The sequence below is a fragment of the Notolepis coatsorum genome (assembly GCF_963971535.1).
Source record: "Notolepis coatsorum genome assembly, chromosome: 19".
In the NCBI taxonomy this organism is placed as follows: Eukaryota; Metazoa; Chordata; class Actinopteri; order Aulopiformes; family Paralepididae; genus Notolepis; species Notolepis coatsorum.
In genome coordinates, this window is record NC_140183.1 from 85,976,850 (window position 1) to 86,003,249 (window position 26,400).

At 43.0% G+C, this 26,400-nt stretch overlaps 1 protein-coding gene across 12 annotated transcripts in view; it reads right to left on the reverse strand.

Moving 5' to 3' along the window:
* Nucleotides 1-21,314, reverse strand: part of arnt (aryl hydrocarbon receptor nuclear translocator) — a 61,701-nt gene extending 40,387 nt beyond the window's left edge. For 2 of the 12 annotated variants that reach the window (XM_084336210.1, XM_084336205.1), the window contains exons 1-17: nucleotides 21,024-21,314; nucleotides 19,956-20,052; nucleotides 19,774-19,818; nucleotides 19,606-19,656; nucleotides 18,035-18,091; nucleotides 15,250-15,463; nucleotides 14,273-14,486; nucleotides 13,979-14,081; nucleotides 13,114-13,179; nucleotides 9,468-9,553; nucleotides 9,198-9,274; nucleotides 8,649-8,783; nucleotides 8,390-8,464; nucleotides 8,121-8,272; nucleotides 7,302-7,427; nucleotides 5,159-5,243; nucleotides 3,750-3,958 (exon numbers count right to left, since the gene is read on the reverse strand). In XM_084336210.1, coding sequence (XP_084192336.1) covers nucleotides 3,750-3,958; nucleotides 5,159-5,243; nucleotides 7,302-7,427; nucleotides 8,121-8,272; nucleotides 8,390-8,464; nucleotides 8,649-8,783; nucleotides 9,198-9,274; nucleotides 9,468-9,553; nucleotides 13,114-13,179; nucleotides 13,979-14,081; nucleotides 14,273-14,486; nucleotides 15,250-15,463; nucleotides 18,035-18,091; nucleotides 19,606-19,656; nucleotides 19,774-19,818; nucleotides 19,956-20,052; nucleotides 21,024-21,060 — 1,829 coding nt within the window. In that variant the 5' untranslated portion in view covers nucleotides 21,061-21,314. The remainder of the gene's footprint in view (nucleotides 1-3,749; nucleotides 3,959-5,158; nucleotides 5,244-7,301; nucleotides 7,428-8,120; nucleotides 8,273-8,389; nucleotides 8,465-8,648; nucleotides 8,784-9,197; nucleotides 9,275-9,467; nucleotides 9,554-13,113; nucleotides 13,180-13,978; nucleotides 14,082-14,272; nucleotides 14,487-15,249; nucleotides 15,464-18,034; nucleotides 18,092-19,605; nucleotides 19,657-19,773; nucleotides 19,819-19,955; nucleotides 20,053-21,023) is intronic. The other 10 variants (XM_084336209.1, XM_084336211.1, XM_084336215.1 and 7 more) reach the window with 10 other exon arrangements.
* Nucleotides 21,315-26,400: the final 5,086 nt, after the last annotated feature.

A 26,400-nucleotide genomic window follows, 5' to 3' on the forward strand; every position in this document is an offset into this window, starting at 1 on the left:
CATGGTGACCAATCGCAGCCACTCTTATTGTCTGGGACCAAATACGGCCACACCCCATTCCCAGTAAAAAGTGGGAATCTCTAGAATGGGTTTCGGGCGACGCTGTATACGGAAGTGACTCTAAAGGTGACGAGAGACAACACTTTCTGTTGTCAGTAAAATTGTCATTGGTTTAAAATTAAAAAGTGAAAATGTTGAAAACTACAACAATACACTTCCCAACATCCTTAGCACAGGTCACTGGGATGTGTCTATTTTTCGACGTGATCTGAACAGCGGTAAACTATTACTGCGGCGTCAGTATAGCGACCGCAAATGGTAAACTAATTATCTTAACAAAAGTGCGTTGGTAGCGTTACATATGTTGTCTAAAGGGGGACATATGGTACAATTTAAGATTTTAATGATAATCGGCATATAAAGGACACCATAAAGCATCGTTAATTTGTAAGAAACCTCAATGAAAACGGTAATATTCGCTATTGTTATGAAAATGTGATAGAATCCTATAAAAATGTGGACGCATTTGGTCTACGTTCCGTTAATGAAAAAAGGCATTTTATATTTTTATATTGTAAATAATACAATTCTATTTATTAAGTATAGTCTAGCCAAAATCAGCTGATTCACAATAAATTCAGTAGAAGGCTAGAAGCCCAATAGTAACCAAACATTCCTTGAAATGGTCAATAGATTCAGAAATAGTCAGACATGGAATGGAACATATTCTGATTTAATTTTTTTTTTTTTAAACCAACAAAGGAACATTAGGATAGTGTAAATACACAGTACACACTGATTGCAATTCTCACTGGGACCTACTGTACAAATTTCACACACGTCACACACACATACCCTTTTGTCCCTCGAGTCGTACCGTAGATCGCCGACGTCACTTTAAACTTAAAATGGCGGCCCCCATCAGAGCATTCGGCTAACAATATTAGCTTAGCAAACCTGCCTTTTATGTGCATAAAGTGTGGTAACAAAATATCACAGCCCCTAAGACTGGGAGCGTTCTAACTCTAGTGAGCATGTACCCAACATTATATGAAAAATAAAAAGTCATTACGACGTTTTAGTGCACTTCAAGCGCTAAAGGGATTCATAACTTATAGCAGGGTCAATCTCAGTGTTAGTACTCGTCTGTTTCTTTTCTTTTCATACCTTTTTAAGTGAACGTGGTCTTGTCCTTGTTGTATCCATGTGTAATGTTGATAGTAGTGGGTGTACACAGATGAAAGAGAGCAAGTCTGTGTCTGGGATATAGGTCCCGACTCCCAGGCTATTAGCCTAGCCATCCTCTCAGCCTCTGTCGTCTTAAATGCTATGTTCTGGGGCGCCCTCGTGACGCATACCATAGTGCCTCGCGCACCTACGCGGCCGACCCGGGTTCGATCCCAGCTCCCGTCGTTATTTGTCGCATGTCCTCCCCACCTCTCCTCCCGTTCGCCCTCTCCTCTGTCGGTCCTGCGTGACCAATAAAGCTGTAAAAATGCTAAAAAAAAAAAAAAAGCGCTATATTCTTTTGGTAGAACTGTTCGGCTGCCGCAGGAGTGTTGAGAGAGTAGCAGATTCCGTTCATGGTTATTGGTATAAGCTGTAGTCACGAGACCTGGGACGCGTTTTTTAGCCTCACGTATGTTATGTAGCTTGGCTTTTAGTGGGCCATAAACGCTGCTGAGCTTAACCCGGAAACGGAAATGGGAAATGCTGAAATAATAACGTGACTTATTCTAAAAGTTATAATTATTTTGCCTCATCTTGTTTTAGTCAACATAAATTAACACTTTGGTTGCCCAAGGTTAAATTCATGATATACCATCCCTTGCCAGCTCTATTTAACATGGAGAAGTTCCCCTTCTTTGCAGGGCTATAACTTTTTAAATTCTATTGCTAGATTGCCATTATTAGGGCCCATTCAATGTCCTATATGTATTGTTCATGGTGTAGCAACGTTAAACTTTTTCATTCACATATTCATACTAAAATATGGTCTAAAGTATAAGTATGTTTTCATCTCTTTCTGCAGCTTTCTCCAGAACGTGATTTATAGCCCCAAATGCATTATATTGATGATCAAATACAGTTTGGTAGGAATCTGTGCGAGATCAAAAATTTCAACTGGACGTACTTCTAGAATTTACTACACGTCATCTGATGTTGACCGGATGGGCGAGGGGGCGTTTATAATTCCGTGGGCAACGTTATACCATTCATCTAATGTGGGTCATATGTTCATCATAGCAGTTTATATCGAACACGGTAATACTACACGCTAAAACTCACCCCAGTCTCCTCGGGCCGTTGGGCGATCAGCGTGGAGTAGACAGTTTTCGATTATGGGATGTTGAAATACCGGATCTATTTCCAGGTTGTATAATAGTATATACGTCCAAATCATGTTGTTTTTTCGAGTTATTTGCACCGATCGATGTTCACTGTGTGAAGACAGAGTCTCTCTAACATTAGCGAGTGCCTGGACCCCATATGGAGTGAGTCCTGCCGGTTCAAAGGTTGATATCCGGTTTCCATCTGCCGATCGGCCACCAGATGGCGCTCTTGAACCGCTAGAGGGTTGAGAGGAGATCAGCACTGTGTGTCAAGGCTCCAGAACGGAAATATGATTTCGATCACAGATTTTTGAAATATTGATATCAAAGACGAGTTACGGCGTCCTCGGCAACTTGAGCATGGCGGGGAATGACGAGTTCCGGCGTTTTCGGCAGTTAAAGTGTTAAGAGAGAATTCGTCATGGTTTTTGTAAACTACATTTTTGTGTCATCAGTTGTGGTCAACGATATTTAATTAATAATTTAGTGACGTTGGCGTCACATGGTCTTCAATAACGTGACGTCTCGTTGTCGTCGCGGGAAAAAGCTTTGTTGACGAAGATCTTTCGTCATCAATTTCGTTGACAAAATTAACACTGGTTCCAGGGAATACCCCAGAACATTCTGCTATAATGTTCATATTCACGACGCTATAAAATGGGAACGTATTGATGAAAAAATTATTTATTTAAGGCATCTTGAAGGGACGGTTTATAGTGTCAATTGACTTTGAATGGACAGATAGCAATAATATAAAGTATAGATTTACCTCTACAAACAGCCTCACGCACAGTGAAAGTTTGTTTTGATATGCTGGCCGTATAGAGTGGGATTAGACGGATCCCAATGGCCCCGAATGTGTTAGGAGGTTAAACCTTGACTAAACCTCATCAGTTGGCGATTGTTCCGTTAGAATATAGACTCAATTGTTTGTGCTTATGGGTTACGGTATTTTACGTTGCACAGTTTGGAGAGAGGAGGAGGAGGCTACCATAGGAGGGACTCTGTTCAATGTCAAACTAAGAGAGACAAGTGAACATCGGTTTCCTCGTAGTCGAACATAACACAATGTATTTACCATTTCCTTGAAACTGGCTTTTGGACTCAACGTTATGTACTCAACTGCCCTCGTACAGTCTCACCACTGTTGACTGTCACGTTAGGTCCATTTGCATTATATTGCTAACGAGAGCTGACCAAAGATTTCTTAGTTAGGGTACATGCGGTAACGTTATATACAGGGTGAGAACGTAGGCTGACATAATCATACCTTTTTTTTTTAATGCAGTGAATCAAGAGAGACCGACTACAGCACAAGATTCATAACAGCCGTTGCATAATTGAATATCATTATTTTACCGGGGACACGCAAGGGCCATGATCGTACAACATATGCACTAGCAGCAGGCAGCCTACCTATATGCGTTGTTGGAGCGGGCAGGGGTGTAGTTGTTGGTCTGGGGGTAGATCTGGGCGGTGGGGGTAGACGTGGAGGGAAGACCCTTGGCCTGGTCCGGGTACAGGGACGGGTAGAGTTCTGGTTTCTCCAGGCTCTTACTGTGGTCTGGCACCGCTGCCGTCACTGCCTGGACCGGCATCTGTACACCACAACGCGGATCAACTTTCTAGAACAATCCAAACAGCTGATGTCACCAATAACACCCTCCTTCACTGGTCGAGTGTTAAAGTACCACAACAGCTGCATCCATTTATCAGTGTCTACCTCATCTGTGATTTATTATAGATTAGTTTAAACTAAATCAAACAAGTTACGTGTGCCCTAATGACGAGGATAAGCCATCTGTGAAGAAACCCAATCCCATTGCCAAAAGAAAGTCTAACATGCCATTGCCTATAGATACGTATACTATGGAACTACAGTACCATGAATCAGGGTTCCCACAGACGTTGCAAAATGATATTCAAGGACTTTCAAGTAATTTCCTAAGCATTATTTTTCATTTTAAAAAGGATACAATGATGCTACGTTTTTGATAGAAAAAATAAATCTGACCCAATATTTATGGCTTAGAACCAATTTCCGACAATTAGTTACACTTTAAATTTAAAAAATAAATGTATTTATTTTTTCAGAAATTTTTTATCATGAATGAACTAAACTTGCAATGCGAATGGTTGATTTGAATTTCAAGGACTTTTTAAGCACCTTGCTAAAATAAATTGGCTGTTTTCATGGAATTCCAGGCCTCAACCTTTTTTTGTCAAATCACTTTAAGCACTTCAAGGACCTTGTGCGAACCCTGATGAATCACATAGCCCATAATAGCCCCCAAAGAGGATGGCCAAGTTCAACGGACCCATGCCCCTTTTGTGAGGTTAAATATTGACAACATCGATGCCACCACTTGACCTCTAATGGCCACCACAACCCAGCGTGTAGATAAGACGGTGAGAGCCAGCACACCACCAGCGTTATCACGCAGGCACGACCCTTCGCCAGTGTTTCAAGTTAGGCCCACAAAACCAGTTAGGACAGTTAGTTCCAGCGACCCAGAACCACCCCTCTCTCCATGCTTGCTCCGATTGTGCATGATACCCACATGTTCAAAAATAAATATCACAGGGAAACGACTATATTTGATTCACGTAACAACAGCAGTGAGGCTGAGAATAAGGAAACTCTCCTGATAGCCAGTTCTAATTGGCTGCTGATGTGAGGAAGTGACATCCTGTCATTGTGTTCCATAAAAAGACCTGCTCGCTCTCCACTCAAGGGACATGGCAAACACCCATTAGGAAAAAAGTAACAAGCTCAGTGGTTTATTCAAAATGCACACAAGTGCACAGATACCACCAGGGCTAACCTGCGGGAGGGCAACGGGTCCTGCTTCATATAGACCTTCTCTTCCAGTGCCTCCCTCCAGCTCGGCCTGCTGCTGCTGTAACTGCCTGCAGAGAGAGGAAGGAGATAAAGGACAAGAGAGAGAGAGGAAGGAAAGAAGGACAGGAGAGAGAGAGGAAGGAAAAAGGACAGGAGAGAGAGAGGAAGCAAAAAAGGACAGGGGAGAGAGAGGAAGGAAAGAAGGACAGGAGAGAGAGGAAGGAAAGAAGGACAGGAGAGAGAGGAAGGAAAGAAGGACAGGAGAGAGGAAGGAAAGAAGGACAGGAGAGAGAGAGGAAGCAAAAAAGGACAGGAGAGAGAGAGGAAGGAAAGAAGGACAGGAGAGAGAGGAAGGAAAGAAGGACAGGAGAGAGAGGAAGGAAAGAAGGACAGGAGAGAGAGAGGAAGCAAAAAAGGACAGGAGACAGAGAGGAAGGAAAGAAAGACAGGAGAGAGAGGAAGGAACGGAGAGAGGAAGGAAAGAAGGACAGGAGAGAGAGGAAGGAAAGAAGAACAGGAGAGAGAGAGGAAGGAAAGAAGGACAGGAGAGAGAGGAAGGAAAGAAGGACAGGAGAGAGAGGAAGGAAAGAAGGACAGGAGAGAGAGGAAGGAAAGAAGAACAGGAGAGAGAGAGGAAGGAAAGAAGGACAGGAGAGAGAGGAAGGAAAGAAGGACAGGAGAGAGAGAGGAAGGAAAGAAGGACAGGAGAGAGAGGAAGGAAAGAAGGACAGGAGAGAGAGAGGAAGGAAAGAAGGACAGGAAAGAGAGAGGAAGGAAAGAAGGACATGAGAGAGGACAGAAAGAAGGACAGGAAAGAGAGAGGAAGGAAAGAAGGACATGAGAGAGAGAGGACAGAAAGAAGGACAGGAAAGAGAGAGGAAGGAAAGAAGGACAGGAGAGAGAGGAAGGAAAGAAGGACAGGAGAGAGAGGAAGGAAAGAAGGACAGGAGAGAGAGAGGAAGGAAAGAAGGACAGGAGAGAGAGGAAGGAAAGAAGGACAGGAGAGAGAGGAAGGAAAGAAGAACAGGAGAGAGAGAGGAAGGAAAGAAGGACAGGAGAGAGAGGAAGGAAAGAAGAACAGGAGAGAGAGAGGAAGGAAAGAAGGACAGGAGAGAGAGGAAGGAAAGAAGGACAGGAGAGAGAGAGGACAGAAAGAAGGACAGGAAAGAGAGAGGAAGGAAAGAAGGACAGGAGAGAGAGGAAAGAAAGAAGAACAGGAGAGAGAGGAAGGAAAGAAGGACAGGAGAGAGGACAGAAAGAAGGACAGGAGAGAGAGGAAGGAAAGAAGAACAGGAGAGAGAGAGGAAGGAAAGAAGGACAGGAGAGAGAGGAAGGAAAGAAGGACAGGAGAGAGGACAGAAAGAAGGACAGGAAAGAGAGAGGAAGGAAAGAAGGACAGGAGAGAGGACAGAAAGAAGGACAGGAAAGAGAGGAAGGAAAGAAGGACATGAGAGAGAGAGGAAAGAAAGAAAGACAGGAAAGAGAGAGGAAGGAAAGAAGGACAGGAAAGAGAGAGGAAGGAAAGAAGGACAGGAAAGAGAGAGGAAGGAAAGAAGGACAGGAGAGAGAGGAAAGAAAGAAGGACAGGAAAGAGAGAGGAAAGAAAGAAAGACAGGAAAGAGAGAGGAAGGAAAGAAGGACAGGAGAGAGAGAGGAAGGAAAGAAGGACAGGGCGGAGAGTGGAGACAACAGGGAGAAAAAGAGCTAAATTTAGCACAGTCAAAGAGAGCCTAATTGCCATTTCAAAGCCCTCCACCGTTGAGTGAAAAAGAAAACCAAACACCTGCCAACCTGCAAACAGCACTCGCACCGCCACCCGTCACCATGGCAACCCAGAAGAGGAGAGAAGGAATGGGGGGGGGGCTAGAACCAGTAACAAACACCTCCACACACCACCGCCATGCTACTGGACACCATCTGGACTGTGTCCTTTTCTCTGTTACCATGACAACCACTGATGAAACAGCAACATCTAGGACAGCCACAGCCCTACAAAACAGTGCTACGGGGGGGGGGGGGGGGAATCACCCAGAGAAAGATACTTTCAAAAGAAGTAATGGTGCTCAGCAGTCTCCGTGCTCTCCCATGAAGAAGGACGGTCAGGGCCGTGTCCACTCTAGTCTCACCTGGTGACCACCTGACTCGGGCTCAGCACCACAGGGGGCCCGTTTGGGCTGCTCTGGCCGAGGGAAGAGGGCAGCGAACCCCCCGGGGATGAGAGAGGGGTGAGGGAGTCCTGAGACGAGGTTCTACTGCCCCGCAAACACGGTTGCGGGCGAGGAGGAGAGGTGTTGGGAGAGAGTGATCAGGGTTGGGAGGAAGGGGAGGGGGCACACAGACACAGCAGGAACGTCCAAACAAGTATCTCAAGATGTCAGATAGCTTTCTACTGAGCGCACAGAGAGGACATTGGTATCTTATCTTCTCGTCTGACTCTGAAGACAAAAATAATGTTGGTGTGTTCCTTTAACCTTTAATGTGATTAAAACTGGGAGTCCCTCTCAGTCCACCCAAGAGGCATTAGTGCCCGTGTTTTTGAGGTAGCAGAAATTGAAATTGCTAGCATTTGTTAGTAATGATAGTAGACATGAAGTCCATGTTTCCCCTTTCACTTCTTCCAACATTGCTAACAAATAACTCAAAAACTAAAACATTGGTGAAAGTGCTTTTTAGACTCTCGGGTTGTGATACATCCGTTACAAATATGGACTATCCCTGTAAGGAGGACAAGAGAAACATACAGACATAGTGGGGAACTTCCAACAAATACCAGATGTCAAGACAACAATGCTGGTAAATCCTTCTGTGTTCCATTTAATGTGAATCATAGTGTTGTTAAAGGACTGATAATAGTGCCTGAGTGACTAAATGCGTGTGTGTGTGTGTGTGTGTGTGTGTGTGTGTGTGTGTGTGTGTGTGTGTGTGTGTGTGTGTGTGTGACTCACTTGACGTTGGCATTGGTACAGATGATGTACTCAATCTCCTCTGAGAAGGGATTCTGAAAGGTAAAGGAGCTGGTTCTCATCCAGATCCATTCTCTGGATTTGGAGCGGAAACGGAACATGACAGAGAGAACCTGGCCCTTCAGCTTCACCACCTGGAGACACAAGAAGAACAATATTACAGTCATAAAAAATGAATTCATTTCATAGTAAAAAAAACAGTGTGTGGATGTGTCGATCGTTTCAATACATTCAAACACACACAACCCTACCTGCTGGAAACTGTCTCGGAGTAAGCCCTGGTCTTCAGGATGGGCCAATTCTACAATGTTCTTGCCCAATAGATCCTGTAACACAAAAGGTCACACAGCATAAAAAAAAGGCCATTAAACTGCTTTTATCCACCAAGACATCAAAGCAAATAAATTCCTGGCACAGCTTTAAAGCCTTTGGTGTGGTGGTGGTGGTGGTGGGTTTAGTTCTCAGCCCAGTGACTGAGTTAGAGTAGGGTAAGGTAGGGTAGGGTAGTACCTGGGGCTGGTAGCCTACGGTGGCCATACATCGGTGGTCTACGAAGGTGAAGGTGCCCTGGCAGTTGTGGCGTGAGATGAACTCCATTGGAACACTGATGCTGTTCATGTCGCTGTCGCCAGGACAACAAGTCACCTAGAAGAAGCATGAACTCCAGTGTTAAGTGAAGATGACCTGGGGTCACTAAGCACAGCACTAAGCACAGTGAGGATGACCTGGGGTCACTAAGCACAGTGAGGATGACCTGGGGTCACTAAGCACAGTGAGGATGACCTGGGGTCACTAAGCACAGTGAGGATGACCTGGGGTCACTAAGCACAGTGAGGATGACCTGGGGTCACTAAGCACAGCACTAAGCACAGTGAGGATGACCTGGGGTCACTAAGCACAGTGAGGATGACCTGGGGTCACTAAGCACAGCACTAAGCACAGTAGGCAAGGTCAGTGCTGCTTGATGTCAGAGGGGTTAAAATAAAAAAAACGAGCACACGTGTGAAAGCACACGTCTGTGCACACACACACACACACACACACACACACACAATGTACCTGTAGTCTCCCGATGGCAACTAGACAGTAGCGACTCCCTTGAGTGTTGTCAGTCTCTTCGTCCGTTAGCGATACTCCTAAAACACACAAATGTATATAAAGCTGGTGTCACCATAAATTATGTCCTATTGTACATCTCACAGTGACGTTTCAAACGACTTCAGCTGGACAATTCATACAGTCTCCAGTCCTAGCTATATATTTTTTCTTTTAAGGAATGTTTCAGGTAGAGTACTGAACCTTTAATAACCACAATAGCATTAGAATCACCTGCAGGAGGCCAGGATTTGATGTATCCGGTGCAGTGGACCACTACATACTGGGGTTCCCCATCCTTGGCTGCGCCCAAACCATTCCTGAGAAGCAGAAAGCAGATGTACAATACCAGTCAGTAAATTATAGTTACAAGGTCATAATCCAAGGGTTCCCAATTATTATTAATTTTGTTTTGTGCTGGTGACCATTTTGAGGCCATGTGACCCAAACATTGAACATCCCATTGAAACTTCACCTATCTCAAACCCCACCCTTTTCCCTTGATCCTCCAATCACAACTGTTGCTTCCCTCGGACAGTTTTCCCTGCTCTCCCATTCCTCGGTCAGTGGCCGAGATATCAAGTTGATCTTGTGGTTGGCTTTGGGATTTAATCCAAAAGTGGCAATCAGGTATAACACGTTTTTTTTGTGTGTCATTTTTGTTTAATAAGGAACTACCTTATTTAATATGATCCCAAGGCAGAGTTAAGTCTATGTGGTGTAACCGAAGAGGTCAAGTATGCGTGTGGTCAGATCTTCACGGTTGATACAAATGTATTGTTAAAGCATTGAGAGTCAAACACAAACACAGATTAGGAGCTGGTTGGAGGCCTTAACCCTCTGGCCAGGAGAGATCACTGTCACCATGTATGCATATGTCCACTACATGTATTTATTACTCCATCTCCGCCCACTACAAACATGGGAACTCTCTAACCCCCCCCCCCCCCCCATCTCTCCGAGTGGTTGTCTCGTAGTGTTGACCAAGATGGTGGATGTCGAGGTCTTGGCCAAGATTGCAGTCACTGTTCTACATGCACCACGAGGCCATGGATCAACTTCTTACCGTCTTCTGTCCATGGTCTGTCAACGTGGTTTAGATGCCGAGTTCATTGCTGGGTTAAGTACTTCTATTCTATTCACATAATATGCTTACTACATATATCTATTCTATTCACATATATGCTTACCACATGTATCTATTGCTATGTCCGCCCATCACAATCACGCAAACTGTCTAACGTCTGTCCCGTCTCCCTGTGAGTGGCTGTCTCGTGGTGATGACCGGAGTGGTGGACGTCCCGTGATGATGACCGGGAGGATGTGACCCTCTCTGCGCCGCCCCCATGCCTCAAATAGATCCACCATCAGCTCTATTTTTCAATCTTTCTAAATGTTCAGTTGCTATTGCATGCACTTATCCGTGTTTCATTACACATATGTGTGCATGCTTACCAACTGTTTCGCCTGTTTTATTGCAACACTACTATCACCGACATCTAAGAAGGGAGATCCCCCCTTGAACGGCCCTTCTAAGGTTTATCTCCTCCACATTGCCTGTGGTGCATTTTTTCCTATTGCTAGGTTTTAGTGAGTTTTTCCTTACCTTCGCCTGGGGTATGTCTGGGAGTGTTGCATTCATTTATTTAAAATGTTTTGGACTTCATGGTGTTTTTGTTTTGTTCTTGATTTATTGTGATGTTTCTTCTTGACTTGTTTAAAGACGTGTCCGGCCCATGGGGACATTAACGTGTGTGTGTTGTCGGGCCTTACAAATAAATTTGATTTGATTTGATTATGATCAAGTGTGTTTCCAGTTCTTGTGATCTTGCTATGGGGGAAGGGGGGTTTGGGTAGGGAAGGTGAGGGCGACAAAATTAGGTGTGAGGGAAGAGAGGAGGGGGGAAGGGGAGGTGAGAACAGAGACATCAGAGGAAAACCCTCACATCTACCCCACAAAACCCCTCCGTACTCAAGACAACCGACTTGACCCTGGGTACCTACAGGTCTGATTCTTAACGTACCCTAGTAGACTAAAGCCATGTCCAGACCAAACCGATTTCGGTCGTATCTCAAAGTATTTTATCGTATGCACCTTTCATCCACACGGAACTGCGTTCTGGGAGCCTGAATACGCCTGAAAATCAGAGTAGGCCATCTTTACAAGCCTTTGAAGCCTATACGCATATTTTCCTGAACCGATGACGCGATAGCCCACCTCTCCCTTAACCCGCACGTGCAAACTCAGCCAACATCACAACAACGGCGGCATCGTACAGAGTAGTTGCGTTCGTGTTACAGAAGCTATTGAGCTTCATCAGGCTTTTACAGCTAAAAAGTACTGCCCCTGTACTACCACGGTCGACAATAGATTGACATCTCCCTTAATCTGCATGCAAACCCAGCCAACAAAAAAGAAACAACATGATACATATATGTCTTATATGTCCAAAGATGTCCTGGCTAGAAGTTTTTATTAAACACCGGGAGGCTTACTGTGATGAAATACACGATATGATACAGCTAGAGATTAGCGTCACATAGCAGGCATTTTTCTGAAAACCCAAATAAGCTAGCTAAGTAGCCAAGCACACAGACTGTTCCATAGCATACGCCTTCAGTTGATCATAGGGCTGCCGCGGTATTGATTTTTTCCTTACCGCACAAATTTGCGAAGCCAGTCAAACCGCCACGGTAACCGCAATCATATTTTTAAATTTTTTTTAATGTAATGTAATTTAATAATTGGTTCCTAAATAAACTTTTCGAATGCATTTATTTCTCTAGTAGTCTATTCTTTATAGCCTCTAGTAGTCTAACATTTAATGTCTATCTTTATTCCAGGAGGACTTTGCAGCAGGAATAATATTGGTTGAAAACAGCTGGCTGTTCTTGAAACTGCTGGTCGCGACTCACGGTAGCTAACGTTAACCAAACGCTTGGTTCAATAACCAACTAGGAATTAATTGACTGTCCTATCTATCTGCATAACAGATAATAATAATAACGTCATGAATCGTTTGTTCAACCCAGTGGCCAGCGAATTAACACCAGCTAAAGCTAGTGATGGATCCGGTTATTACATGGGGCTTACTCAAGAGTTAAACTGCTCACTCAGCCCTATCGTTACATTAGATAGCAGACAGTTTAATCCCGAACGTCATGTGTAGCTGGCTATCTTTCAACACATACCATAACACGGCCCAGGAGTAAATTTTAGCTTATTCTACCAGGTGCCGCTTTCTACCAACCGGTTATACAGCACGGAGCCAACTTGCTAACGTTAACTTGGGCAACTGCGCTCACTCAGCACACACACGCACACACGCACACACGCACACAATATGGCATATCTAACATTACCGCTCCAGAACAAAACCAGAACTTACCTGTCATCACTAAACGTGACCACTCCGTCTTTCGGGATCAAAACGGCAGCATTTACGGCATCCGAATGCCCTTCGATTGGGTTTCGCTACAATACCCATGTTTTTAGCAGATTCAAATGGGAAACTTTCCGTAGCAGCAAAACAAGTTCTGGGGTTCGATCAGAATGTTAACTGCGCAACTGCGAGTGGAAACTTTCGAACACATGGCGTGAAGAAAATAGGCTATACACAACTATAATTATTATTATAAAAAAGAAAAAAAACAGCCGGTGATGCGGTAATCAGCTTGACTCTGCAGTCGGCGTCACGTGATGGCGATACCGCGGTAATGCGGTAACCGCGGCAGCCCTAGATGATCATGACAAATCCTCTCTTAAAACATTTTTTTTTAAATGAAAACGAAAAAGATCAAAATCGTTTTCATCTGGACATGGCTGGCCTAAACTAACCCGGGCAGAATAAATGCTCAACAATTGCTTGGTTAAGCTCACCTGTTTCTGGTCCTAAGGAAGTTGAGTCTGTTCATGGACATGGGCTCCACCGCACAAGAGCCACACCTGCAAACAAACGCATACATCTCCGTAAAATTACCAGAGTCAGAAACTACTTATCTACTATGCACAAAGTTCATCTCTGTGACAGTAGTACAGAAAGACATTACTTAGGGTGTTTTCACATTAGGAACGGTTGCCTCCGTTCCAGAGAATGATAGTCCCCCCCCCCCCCGCCGGCCAGCCAGCTCTCACACCACCAATCTGGTTTAGTCCCCGAGCACACATGAGGGAGCAACACCCCGATACAGCAGGTGGCGCTATGCACCTAGTTGGTTTGCGATCCGCCAATGAACACAAGAGTACACATGCGTCATCTAGTATGCAACAAAGTCGTTAAGAGAAATAGTCAAAGCCTGTACAATAGAGTTCTTCGCATCAAGAAATGCCTCGTCACGTTGTTACAACAAGCCTCTTCCGTGTTTTGGTACAGTTGTGCTCACATTTGCAATCGTTCCGTGCCCCGGGGACGCCGATTTGTTCCCCAGACCACCTTTTCAAGTGGTCCCGGTCCCGGACACGGAGCGGTTATACGTCCCCGCGGACGGAACGCAGCGTTCTCACTACACTACTTTTGGGGCAATCGTGCTCGGAAACGGCCCCGGATGCCTGGTGTGAAAGAGGCTCAAACTTACAAGTTTCACAGGATAACAACGGGACAACTCGGTGTGCAGGATAACAACACACTGCTGACCAGATCCAGAACAAGAAAAAGAAAAAAATCCAAAACGCTAATTTATAAAAATTGCATGCCTACACACACACACAAATATAAGTACAGGATAGATGGGACATCCACACTGACCTCATTCTGCATATGAAGGATCGCCGTGCTCCCATAGACATCCGGACTGAGGACTGCTGTCCCTCCTTCTTCACTGTGCCCGTCTTCAGGTCCAACATTCTCCCTGACCGGGGCAAAGGACAGACACCACGAGTTCCAACACAGATGAAGTCAGAACACTAGTAACCTAAAGTCTATGAGGGACCTAGGGTCTACGAGGGAGACTTCTCATTGTTTCTATACTCAGTCTTGTCTGTGAGTTTCTACAGTATACAGTACGTGTGTGTGTGCATTGTGTGTGTGTGTATGTCATACCCGTGTTGTTATTCTCCGCAGTGGAGAGCTGCTCCCGGAGCTTCTCCGTGTCGTCTGGGTGCAGCTGGTCGTACAGCGAGGAGCCAAGCCATTCAGACTGTGTCTGGTTGAGGACGGGCGTCAGGGAGTCCGAGACATAGACCACCCGGCCGGTCTCACAGGACACCACAAACAGGAAGCCGTCTGCCGCCTCCAGAATCAGGTGCTTCAGCTCCTACACAGCGAGAGGGAAGGGACCAAGGATTAGAGATGGTTAATGAAGTCAACCTGAGAAGTCCCTCCTTGATCTTTTGCAGCTTTTTTTCCTCTTTTCCCTCCGATACGGCATCGTCTAAGGTTCCTGTAATCTACTTTTCCCCATGTCTCCATTTTTTTTGACATACCCAATTTATCTATATGCTCAAAAAAATAAATTTCCAATTTGGTCCACTGGATTTGTAGCTTGGCTATCTTGGTCTAGGACTGGCTGGTAGTCAGATGGCTAGAAGAAAAGAAATCACAGACATTCTGGCTTTAGGCTTAAATGTTAAGTACATTTCAATTTTTTACATTTTACTCATTTGGCTGACACTTTTATCCAAAGCGACTTACAAATTGTGAACAACAAGTCAGCGAGAGGGGTACATCTCTGGCAGCTAAGGGTCAGTGGCGTTGTTCGTCAAATAGTGTCGACCTTGAGTGTTACACTGAGTGCATAGTAGTCTAGACATATTAGCATGATAGGTAGTAGTATAGGAATAGTAGCATAGTAGTAAGGTACAAGACAGTAAGGAGGTTATTCTTTTTTTATTTATTTTTTATACATTTGAGATATTGAAGAGGTGTGTTTTTATTAAAAGGCGGAAAAATTGGCCGGGTTTCAGCTGTCCCGACTGTGGTCGGAAGTGACTAATAAAGCTGGGCATAGCCTACCCTAAAAAGACAGTGTCTCAAAATAATATGGAGGGGATACAAGCTTATTCTATCGGCTTTAGTACCTGGTCGGTGAGGAAGGAAGGTTTGTACGACCCGTCTGCATTGGTGTTGCCACTCCCTCTCAAAGACTTCATATGAGACACAGCCATGCGCAGGATGGTGAGTTTGTCTGGTTTCCGCGCCAGCGCGCTGCAGGTGGGCACCATGTCCGACAGTTCTGTGATGTAGGCGGTCATCTTGTTTCGCCTCCGCCGCTCGATCTCACTGTGGTTCTCCCTGGAGCGGAGGAACGAGGGAGGGAGGAAGAGGTGAAGAGGAGAAGAGGGATAGAGATGGGGAGAGAGAGACGTGCAGGTGGACAACATGGAGCAGAGTTCAGAGTTAATGTCGCAATGTAAAATATGCAGAGTGGGAAGAGATGGGGTCGAGAGAGAAATAATGGATGCACTAAAACGAGAAGGTGTAGTCAATGATCTATCAAAATGATAAGTGAAAAAGTGAGAGTCTGGTCTTTCAAAGCCAGTCGAAGTGATAAAAGAGAGAGAGTGCTGAAAGAAAAAGACTCTTCAGGTGTCCTGAGAGAGACAGAGAGAAAGAGAGGAGGAGAGAGAGAGTGTTGCTCAAGAGGAACGGATTAACGTTACCAAAAGTGAAACAGAAGTCCTTGACTTACATACAGTGTAGCAATTAGTGAAACATAAGTTAACACAGCGGTGGCTTGACAAAGAAAACCAGCTGCCTCAGGCAACAACGCATAGCATTCCGACAGAACAACACAAAACAATAGAACTGACAACAGACCTGGGAAATATGCTCATGTTTTATACTGTAAAAATATCAATGCTCTGAGACCAGTGTTGGGCAGTAACGCGTTACTGTAATTTGATTACTTTCCCAGTAATGGGTAAAGTAAGGCTTCATCATTTCCAAAATAGTAATTATATTACAGTTACTAATCCAAGTAGCGCTGAATTACATCATTACCAGAATGCAATTTTTTTTCTCCTATAACGTTAGTAGGGCTGTCTTAAATACTTCGAAGCTTCGTTCGATGGGCATGGGATTCGAATATGAAAATAAAAATCGATTATAAAAAAAATTAATAAAAAAAAATATATTACCGTAATTCCTCTAATAGTAACCGGTATTCAATTAAAAACCGGGTCTCTATTAATGACCGGGTGCGCTGTTGAGCTAAGCAATTATAAGCCGGCCTCCTAATACAAGCCGGGTTTCATGTATATTAGAGGAATTACGGTATTTCCCTCAACGGATTTACCATAGGCAATATATTTTGTTATTGTTGTTATATGCTGGCCTGGCTGTGCAGTAAATACCATATAATGGTATGGTGTTAATGTTTACCAAGAGAGTAAGCCTACCTCAGAATTGTATAAAACGAAGTTATTATTATTATTATTATTATTATACCAGTATTGTGATTGCACTATTTTACTTAATTTTACTTTTTTTGACCACCTGTAATTGCACTGTTTACTACCGTATTTCATACAGTACTTGGTTTCAATAAATGAACCCAGTACATTTTACTGGGTTCAAACTGACACAAAATGTTGATTTATTCATTATGATCCGTTTGAAAATTAGAAATATAGGCCTCCCTCTTATACAGGCCTCCTCCTAATACAAGCCTGGTATCCGCTACAGTTGAAACAAATACAAGCCGGGGTTACTATTAGAGGAATTACGGTAATCTTTTTTTGTGTGCAAAATCAACTCTGCCTCGGTCGGACTCTGCACTGACAGATGTGTTCATTGTGCTGCTTTTATAAAGCCTCAAATGACGGCTTACAATATTTCATTTGTTTGTCTAAGATTTAAAAAGGTTTAAACTTTACAGCACTGACAAAGTTGAACAAAGTGCTGTACAAGTCCCACAACATTTATAAAAAAAAAAAAAAAAAAAAAAAAAAAAAAAAAAAAAAAAACATAAAAAAAGGTCAGCCCTAAACGTTAGATTATGTTTATACGCAGGCCTCAATAGATGACGTGGGCCGGCAGGTCAGAGCGAGGTCACGTCGGCTACTAGGCAAAAAGAAGCATGGAGGGTGTCGGAAGAGAGGTAATGTTATGTGTTCAATAGCTGTCTGTTGTAAACTATGTGGGAGGAGCAAAATGTTTGAAACGGCAAAAAATACGACATCTAATTTGATGAAGAAAGACGTTTGTTGGCTACAGAGAGAGAATATGCTGTGATGGAAGCTAATTTGAAGGCCACACTCAGAGATAGGGCTGCACAATTACCGTACTTTTCGCACTATAAGCCGCACCTGACTATAAGCCGCAGCAGCTAAATTGAATGATGTGTACATATATAAGCCGCACTGGACTATAAGCCGCAGGTGTTTTAATGTTTAATTACCATATGTAAGGGTTCGTGCACAGAGGGGATTGTCGGAAAAGAGATGGCTGTTTGAGGAAGCTCCCATTTATTAACATTTCAACAAACAAGTTGCATATTTGCATAACAAGTGTTACCATTTAGTGCAATAGTATACTAAAAAAAGCAATATTTCGATTAAAAAAATTTCGGGTTTGGTCCACATATAAGCCGCACCGTTATATAAGCCGCAGGGTCGAAAAATGGGGAAAAAAGCCGCGGCTTATAGTCCGAAAAGTACGGTAATCGTAAACATCGAATTTCTAAATGACGACGTTTCTGGTGTATTTGCATTTGCGTCAAAATGGAGATCAGTTGCATTAAAACACTCGCTCCTATTCCTATGACTCATTTGCTTCGGAACTATCCCAGTTGCGATATCAATCACACTTACACGATGTAAAGCAAAACACGCTATTAATTCAACATTCAATATATTTTCTTACTTTTGTGTTGACTTGTCGCCAGATTCCTGTTTTTGGGTTCCAGATGAGAGGTAGGAGCTGGAAAACACAACGGTTCCAGAGCCTGAAGTCTTAGTCATACAGTCCAAAGTTTATAAAAATCCCACGGAAAATAGTGGGGGAGGAAATGTCTATTGTCTAATGTCTTTTGTGTTGTTTGTGGTGTTTTTATTTTCTACTTGGTATCTTGTATTATTTATTAGTTACGTTTTGGTCTGTATTTATTATTTATTATTATCTTGTCATTATTGTTGGTGTCGTGTTGTCAAAAGAAATAAAAAAGAAAATTGATAAAAATATATATATCCCACGGAAAATTTGTTTTGTACTGTAGAAAGGTAGGTTTTTGTAATGTATGTACCGGTAAAAATACAGCGTGATTATCCAAATGGCCATCCACTTCATAACATTCTGACGCTAGTCTGGACAAATGTCTTCTTCGTCAACCTTCCCCAACTTCCCCCACTCTCACCCGCCCGTGTGGGATCACTTTCGGAGCAGACGCTAGTTGGCTACAACGGTGATCAATCATTTTCGCCATCAGCGGTGATTGGTCAGTTCAGGTCCGGTCAGAACCGGAAGTGGTCACTTGGCGGAGCGCTTGTCAAATGACGCTCGCCGGATACATAGTCTTGTAACTCGAGACCCGAAGCACGCAATTGGTTGAGTGTGGTGGCGATCGAAAGGCGGCAAATTCTACTTTGTTGGAAGGGGGTGGGTAAGCTAAAGTAATGAGTAATGTAACAAGTAACATAACGAATAACTTTGATACATAAAGTAATTGTATTACTTTTTAAAGGAGTAATCAGTAATAAGTAACTAATTACACTTCCTGATTAACTTGCCCAACACTGTCCGAGACCCAGAAGGCCAGGATAGCATTTGATTGATCAAGTGTCGATATTAGGGATGGTGCTGTTTCAACTGAACTCGAGTGATTTTTGAGGGTGCTACATTTTTATTTGGTTACTGCAAGGTATGAGTTGTTGCAGGAAGACAACACTGTACTGTAAGCTGTGGAGCAAAATATTTGTTGCATACAAATACAGCTAGCTTAGTGTTATTTAAAAGATAACAGCTGTTTGTGTGCATTTCCAAATTAGACAGAGTGGAGGTAATGTAATTACTGATGACTGTTTTGACTGACAATACACATTAAGCATCTGCTAATGCTGTGCATTGTTATGTCGGTGGAGCAAGATGTTGTTATTGCTGCTGCCATGCTCTTTAACATGCATTCAATAGATTTCCCAAAACAATTACTGGAGTAATTCATGAGTATTCGATCTGGGAAAACATTACATTACAGGCCAGACCGTGTCAGTTTTCCCTCATCTGCACAAATTAAACCAACCCACTAAAAATACAGGTGCCAAACTCACTACCAAAAAGAAGGAAGAGTGTCAGAAAGAAAAACAGAGGGAGAGCAATAGGGAGGGATGGTGGTAACCATTAATATGTAATAATAATACCCCCCCCCTACCAAATTCCCATCCACCCGCAAGCTCACACACTGTACAAAAACACTTCCTTTCTTGGACTCATCCTCCTACCTGGCAAAACGCTCCTTGTCGTTGCCCCCTCCTGTGTCGTCATCACCACACCTGATTAAAAAACAAGGAGCACATTGCCTTCACATGATGACAGATGGAACAGATTTCATATTAACCGCCCAAGATGCAAAGTAGTCTTGATTCATGAAAGAAGTGTAACACAAGTACCTGAAGAGCTTGCTTCCATCGTCGTCATCGTCATCAAAGTCTGGCCTGTGGAAATTATGACAGAACATAATGTTTTGTTTTCAACACGTAGATTCATGGAGGTATGCTCATTGTATCCAGTGCACACATGTGGTGGCATGATCTGTACAGTACCAGGGTGGAATACCACCACCCACACTTACGCTGCTCGTCTTTTATTGTTCCCTTTTGATACAACAGCCCCAGCACTTCCTGGGGTACCACTGGCCCCCATACCCAGACTTGGATCATCGTCTAAATCTGTTAATAACAGAGGCAGAGGGGAATACAATTCAGCGTTATATATCAGTGACAAGGGATACTTGCTTCTTGTAACCTATGGCCCGATGAAACCCCGTTACTGCCTGCACCAGGCACTGATTGATTGATAACTTTATTAACAGATTGCAGAATGGGTACAGTACAGTACAGCTCAATACACACAATTGTTAAGGGGATGCAGACCAGAGAAAGACGTTCGTCTTGTTTACATCAGGGTCCCCCATTTTCAATTCATCATAACATAATACGACACACACGACTTACAGATAGACAGTACTGCTACATCTATACGTTTATACTGAACAAGAAGCAGCTGATAACACCCGACATTTAACTTTTTAGGTCACTTTTACATTTATGTAACGACTGTGCTACACGTGGTATGAATAAAAATCGTAACGTTATCTGTAAACCTGCAACTAACTCGCAACACTAGGCAGATTGAGTCAGTGATATAATGTAGGCTAGCCGATCGTCGCTAGTAGCTTTCCAGGTGGTGGACTCTATATAGTCCCGATCGGTCCTTTAATAAGAAAACCAACCTAACGTTACTAAACCAACGTTAGCTCACGCTTGCTAGGACCCAACGAGACCAATGCAATTGGGATCTTGTTTCCTAGTCGATCTAGCTAACATTATAATATGCGTTTGCTGGTATATATAAACCCTCTAGCTAACGTCACCTACTGCTAGCCATCTAGTGGCTAACATTAGCTGCTAAGGTTAGCTCGGCTGGCTAGCCTGAACACTTACGCAATCGACCAGCCTGCTAACGTTAGCCAGCTAGCTCGCTGCTATCACTAACGTTAGCTTAGCTTCCAAGCTAGCTGTCACGCTATCTTTCGAAAAAGTGACAGATTTAGCAAAGTACAATAAACATTGCCGCCATTTGACAGCTGCATAACTTATACGTCCACAAATCATTATTCTAAGTTGAAATAATACTTTACCCGGGTTTGGGGAGGACATGTCCGTAGCGAATAACATAAACAAACAAAACAACTTCTTCAGCTGCGGAGGAATCCTGCAACGACCCCCTTCTTACTACTAGCTCGCTGCTAACCCAGTTTCCTACCAATTCCCCTCACTTCTTCTGTGCATTTATTATTCCAATAAAAAAAACTGACAATGCCATCATGTCCCGTGTAATTTGCTCATCTCCAAACGATTACAAATACAGATAACGAGCTAATATCTCTTTATTATTACTGCCCCTTTTCCTGTGTTCCCCCGGTCTAAGGTTTAAACCCCCTGTCGGTCCAAGATGGCGCTTTGGCGAACAGTGGTGCACAAGTCAAGACAAGCTGGCTGCAGAAGCGTCTCCATTACTGCACCTTCTATTGGATATCACACAAGCTAGAAACAATAAATGACGTATAATGTAGACAATCCAGGTTTTGCTCCACCCAGTTATCACGAGCTGGTGGCCAAAGCTGTAACATTTTGGGGAAGGGACACTGGATTTGTGTAGCTTGACTATCTTGTTAGGACTGGCTGGTAGTCTACTATAGAAGAAGAAAAATTACTGACATAAATACATATGAAATCAAAGCTGGGCATAGCCTTTCTAGAAATCATGAAGAGATATACAAATACATTATCATGTTCATAATATTTGGTATAGATGCATGTTTCTTGTGAAATAATGAATATTTGACGTCTAATGATGACCTCCCGAAACACATTTAGCAATTATGCCACAACAATGTGGAACGCCCTACCCACAGCCGTAAAAAGAAGTGAATCCCTACCCACATTCAAAACCGCTCTCAAAGAGCACCTACGGGAGGCTGCAATTCGAAACTGGCCACCATAAATGTCCAACCCCCCCACCCCCTCCTAATAGACAGTCTCCTCCCCACCGTATGTATATATTCTCCCCACCGTATGTATATTTTTCTCCCACCCACCCACCCCCTCCTAATGTACAGTCTCCTCACCACTGTATGTATATATTCTCTCCCCACCGTATGTATATTTCTCTCCCACCCACCCCCTCCTAATGTACAGTCTCCTCCCCATCATATGTATATATTTTTTGTTAGGATATCTGGGTAACAGTACTGTATATTTGCATATCGTATATGTCACAAATGTAACAGTGCTATATACCTGTATGTCATGTATGTCCCTATGCCATAAATGTCATGATGTCATGTATGTTGTGTATGTCATAAATGTCACTATATGAATTGAAAATGGGGGACCCTGATATAAACAAGACAAACGTCTTTCTCTGGTCTGCATCCCCTCAACAATTGTGTGTAATTGAGCCATACTGTATTGTACCCATTCTGCAATCTGTTAAATAAAGTTTTCATTCATTCCCCAATCATTAATCGTGTTAAATAGCTTGAAAGTGGAAATAAAAAAACATGTATATGTCAAAGCTCACCATTCTGTCTATGCTTGACTATGTTGGGGGTCACAAACAGGCATCCTTCTGTTTTTAGCAATCACAAACCAAAAAGGTTGAGAACCACTGCTTTATAGGTTTTAATACCTTCTCCCTGTAGCCTACAGGGAAGAGATCAACAACCTAGTACAATGGTGCAGGATCAGACAGTTTTTCCCGTCAGAGTCAGACTTGTGAACAAACAACACTAACAGCCGGCTACCGGCATGTGGACTGATGGAAACTATTTTCTTGCTGTCCCTGCTACTAATTTGCACTCACCACAGATTCACACATGCTACATTGTACTGTAAATAGTTGCTATTCTTTTTTTGTTATTGTATGCACTATGCTGATGTGTCACTACTTTTGTGTTGTTGCTGCTGCTGGGGCGAGGAGCCAAGAAACTAAATAATTTCACTCCTCTACACTGTAAAAAGAATAGGGACGTGGCAAAATAAACATGAGACATACAAATTGGAACATGGAACGTCAGGACCTTGTATGAGACCGGAAAAACCATACAAGTAGCAGTAGAAATTAAGAGGTACAAACTAGACCTTTTAGGAATTAGTGAGTCACGATGGACGCAATCTGGACAACAAAGACTGCAGGCAGGAGAGCTGCTACTCTACTCTACTCTACTCTGGGCATGAAGAAGACAAAGCCCCTCACACACACAGCAAAGAAAGCACTGATTGGATGGGAGGCACATGGATCAAGAATTATAACAGCCACCTTCAGAACCAAGAAGAGGAAAATCAAGTTGAACGTGATACAATGCTATGCACCAACCAATGACAGCGACGATGGAAAAAAGGATGATTTCTACAACAGACTACAGAGCATCCTGGAACAACAAAAAGGAAAAGACATCAGCATTCTCTTGGGAGACTTCAATGCAAATATTGGCGGAGACAACACAGGCTTCGAAAAAGTGATGGGGAAGTGTGGTGGATTTCTCTGTCCAAACTGTCCAACCATTATGGAAATATGGGTATGTTGGTGAAATCTTGAGTCCCACAGGTCAACAGCTACTGGGAGATTGTTCAGGGTATGATCAGTACACCCACACGTAGTCTAGTCTCATAAGTAGTCTGAACAACATTACAATACTAGGGGGTTTGGCTGTTAAGAGTGGTCCTGGGGGAGAAATGGATTAGCATTTAAACCTCTGTTCCCCCTGGGGGAGGTAGGCCAACTCCCCAGTTCAAAGGCCGGTGATATTTACACAGCCGATGAAGACACTATTTAAAATAGGGTAACAGCTGAAGACAGTTGGTTTCACTAAGAGTCCATTGATAACATCTGCCTGAACGAATTTACATACAAGTGCCACAAAGCAGTTGGGGCGCCTGTTAGATCCTGCAGACATCCTGTGGGCTCTGTAGAAGAGACCACATGTTTGAGGAGTTAAGCTTCACTATTCAAGTAATTAAAGTACGTTTATAGTCATTAAAGAAACTACAAATTAAACTACAAATATTACAGTTATGTTGTGCTAATGAGGCTGGACGTAATGATATGAAACATGCATTGTTCATACCCAAAGTGAGCACCAAAGTTGCCGTAAAACGCTTTCTGAACCAATCTTTAGAATATCCATAAATACTGACAACTAGCTGTTTATAAGGGATAATGATTAAAATACAACCGGAGGTCACCATTTGGCCTGTCTCCTTATTTATCCTCTAAGGAAAGTTAGTCACAACTCTTATAACATAGGGTATTATTTAAGCAAAGAAAGACCAAACTAGCACCTTTGCACAGTATAATTAAGCTAGAAATATAGGTCAAATTTAGACACATTGGATCTGGAAAACTGGGCAAGAGATGTATAAATATGATTAGAAAAGTTAACTTAGGAATTATTGAACAACAGGACTGTCTCAAAACCAAGAGGGACAACAATAGCTAAATAGTTGAAACTTCTATATTCTCTAATCAAGAAACAGTCTATGTACATCTAAGCAAAGATATGCCCTCATAAGGTATTATCCGGTTTTAGGCCTACTCAAAATGGCCGCTCTAGGGTTTCAACCAATTAGAATCTCTCTCTTCTAAATCAGTCCTCCCCCATGACGTAAAGACTAGCATGGTCAGAAAGGGGAGGAGTAAAAGCGTTAAAGCTAGCGGTCTAGTGAGAGAGAAGAAAACAAGAAGGAACGAAGTACACACACACGCTTTCTTGAGCCCCACAGAGCCCCACAGAAGGAGCGGCAGCAGGAACAAAGGAGCAGACGAGAGACCAGATTCCTTTGTGGTCGCCAGACCACCGAGGCCTACATTGACCATTCCTTTAGTAACTTCCTTTTTATTAGTCTGAAACAAAGAGCTTGAGGGCATAGTCTCAATTGGTATCTTTTGTTTCATTGCACGTTTTGAATTCAAGCCTTCTGTTATTTCGCTATTCACTTTTTAATAAAAGCTGGATCTGAGAACAAGCAAACTCTCTGCGCTTCATTCCATCCTCCTGCTCCGCCGTCGTCTCAAGGCCATTCCTGGGCCCTCATTCATCAACGTGTTCTACGCACAGATCTGTGCTTACCCTGTGCGTACGATCATTTCTAAGCAAAGAGTGGGATTCATCAATTTCGATTTGAACTTGACTCCGTGCTTACATCTACGCACAGGTCAGACCAGGCGTACCTGGCGCCCAGTGGTAGAATATATTATTACAACAAGGAAATGAGCTTCTGTGCATAATAACACTGGCATGTTCTGTACGAACCGTAGTTCATTATAGTTCATTGTAAAATAGCAACAGTAGTGTAATTATGGTCAAAACCCTATAAATAGCATTTGGAATAATAGATCTTTCTCTCAGAATGAATGCAGCATGGATTATATAGCGTTATCGGAATATACGGGGTGTAGGCTACTGACTGACTGCGCTCCGCGTAGCTTGATTGATTGATTTATTGAAAAGTTTATTAACAGATTGCAGAATGGGTACAGTACAGTACAGCTCAGTACATACAATTGTTAATTGGGGATGCAGACCAACTTTCGTCTTGTTTACATCAGGGTCCCCCATTTTCAATTCATCATAAATCATAAAGCTCAACTCGTTATTATTTTGCGCACAGACCGCCGAAACACGGGAACGTTTTGATTATATTTAAAGGGCTTTACGTTAAACGAAACAAGTGGAATTTCGAAGCTGTAAGCAGAATAAGTCATATGAATATAGTGTTCTTCCCCCTTTTTACTGTATAAGAAAGAATAGAAAACGCATTACACCATGCAGATAGTGGACAGACTATATGATGGGATTCAAGTTCGCGTTTTTGTTGCTCATAGGCATGCTGTCAGAGTATGATATCTTAATCAAACATTCTAGAACATTTGTCGTCACAGATCATGTCCTAATAGAACATAGGCTATGGCATGGATCGTGATATTGTGTGGACTGTTATTATTACTGTACACCGGTACCACCCATTGTGACAACAGCCTTGTGAGTCCCGCACACAAACATGATGGAATTCAAGTTCATGTATTGAAAGGCGGCTACATCATACATGCAGTGAGATTCATTGTTATGTATATGCTCTCGTATTATATTGTTTATATAGGCTACCCAATACTGACATCAAAATAGATTGTAGTATGCCTCTAGAAATCATATGCAGCAGGTAGAAAATTGACGGAAGATCCATCGCGATTTGGAATAGAATTGAGGAGAACTTTAATCCCTGGGTATCAAACAACACGGGAAAAGGCAGTCATATTCCAGCGCGGTCTTTATTAGCCGACAACAAAATAGATGCCTCTAAAAATCATATAGCCAATCGAACACAACTAATAAAGGCATTCATATTACAGCACGGTTATAATGACACACAACCAACGCCAAACAGTGGTCAACGAACGGTCTTTATTAGTATTTTGAGCTGTCCAGGCAGAATTGCAGCAATGGTCTTAGGGAG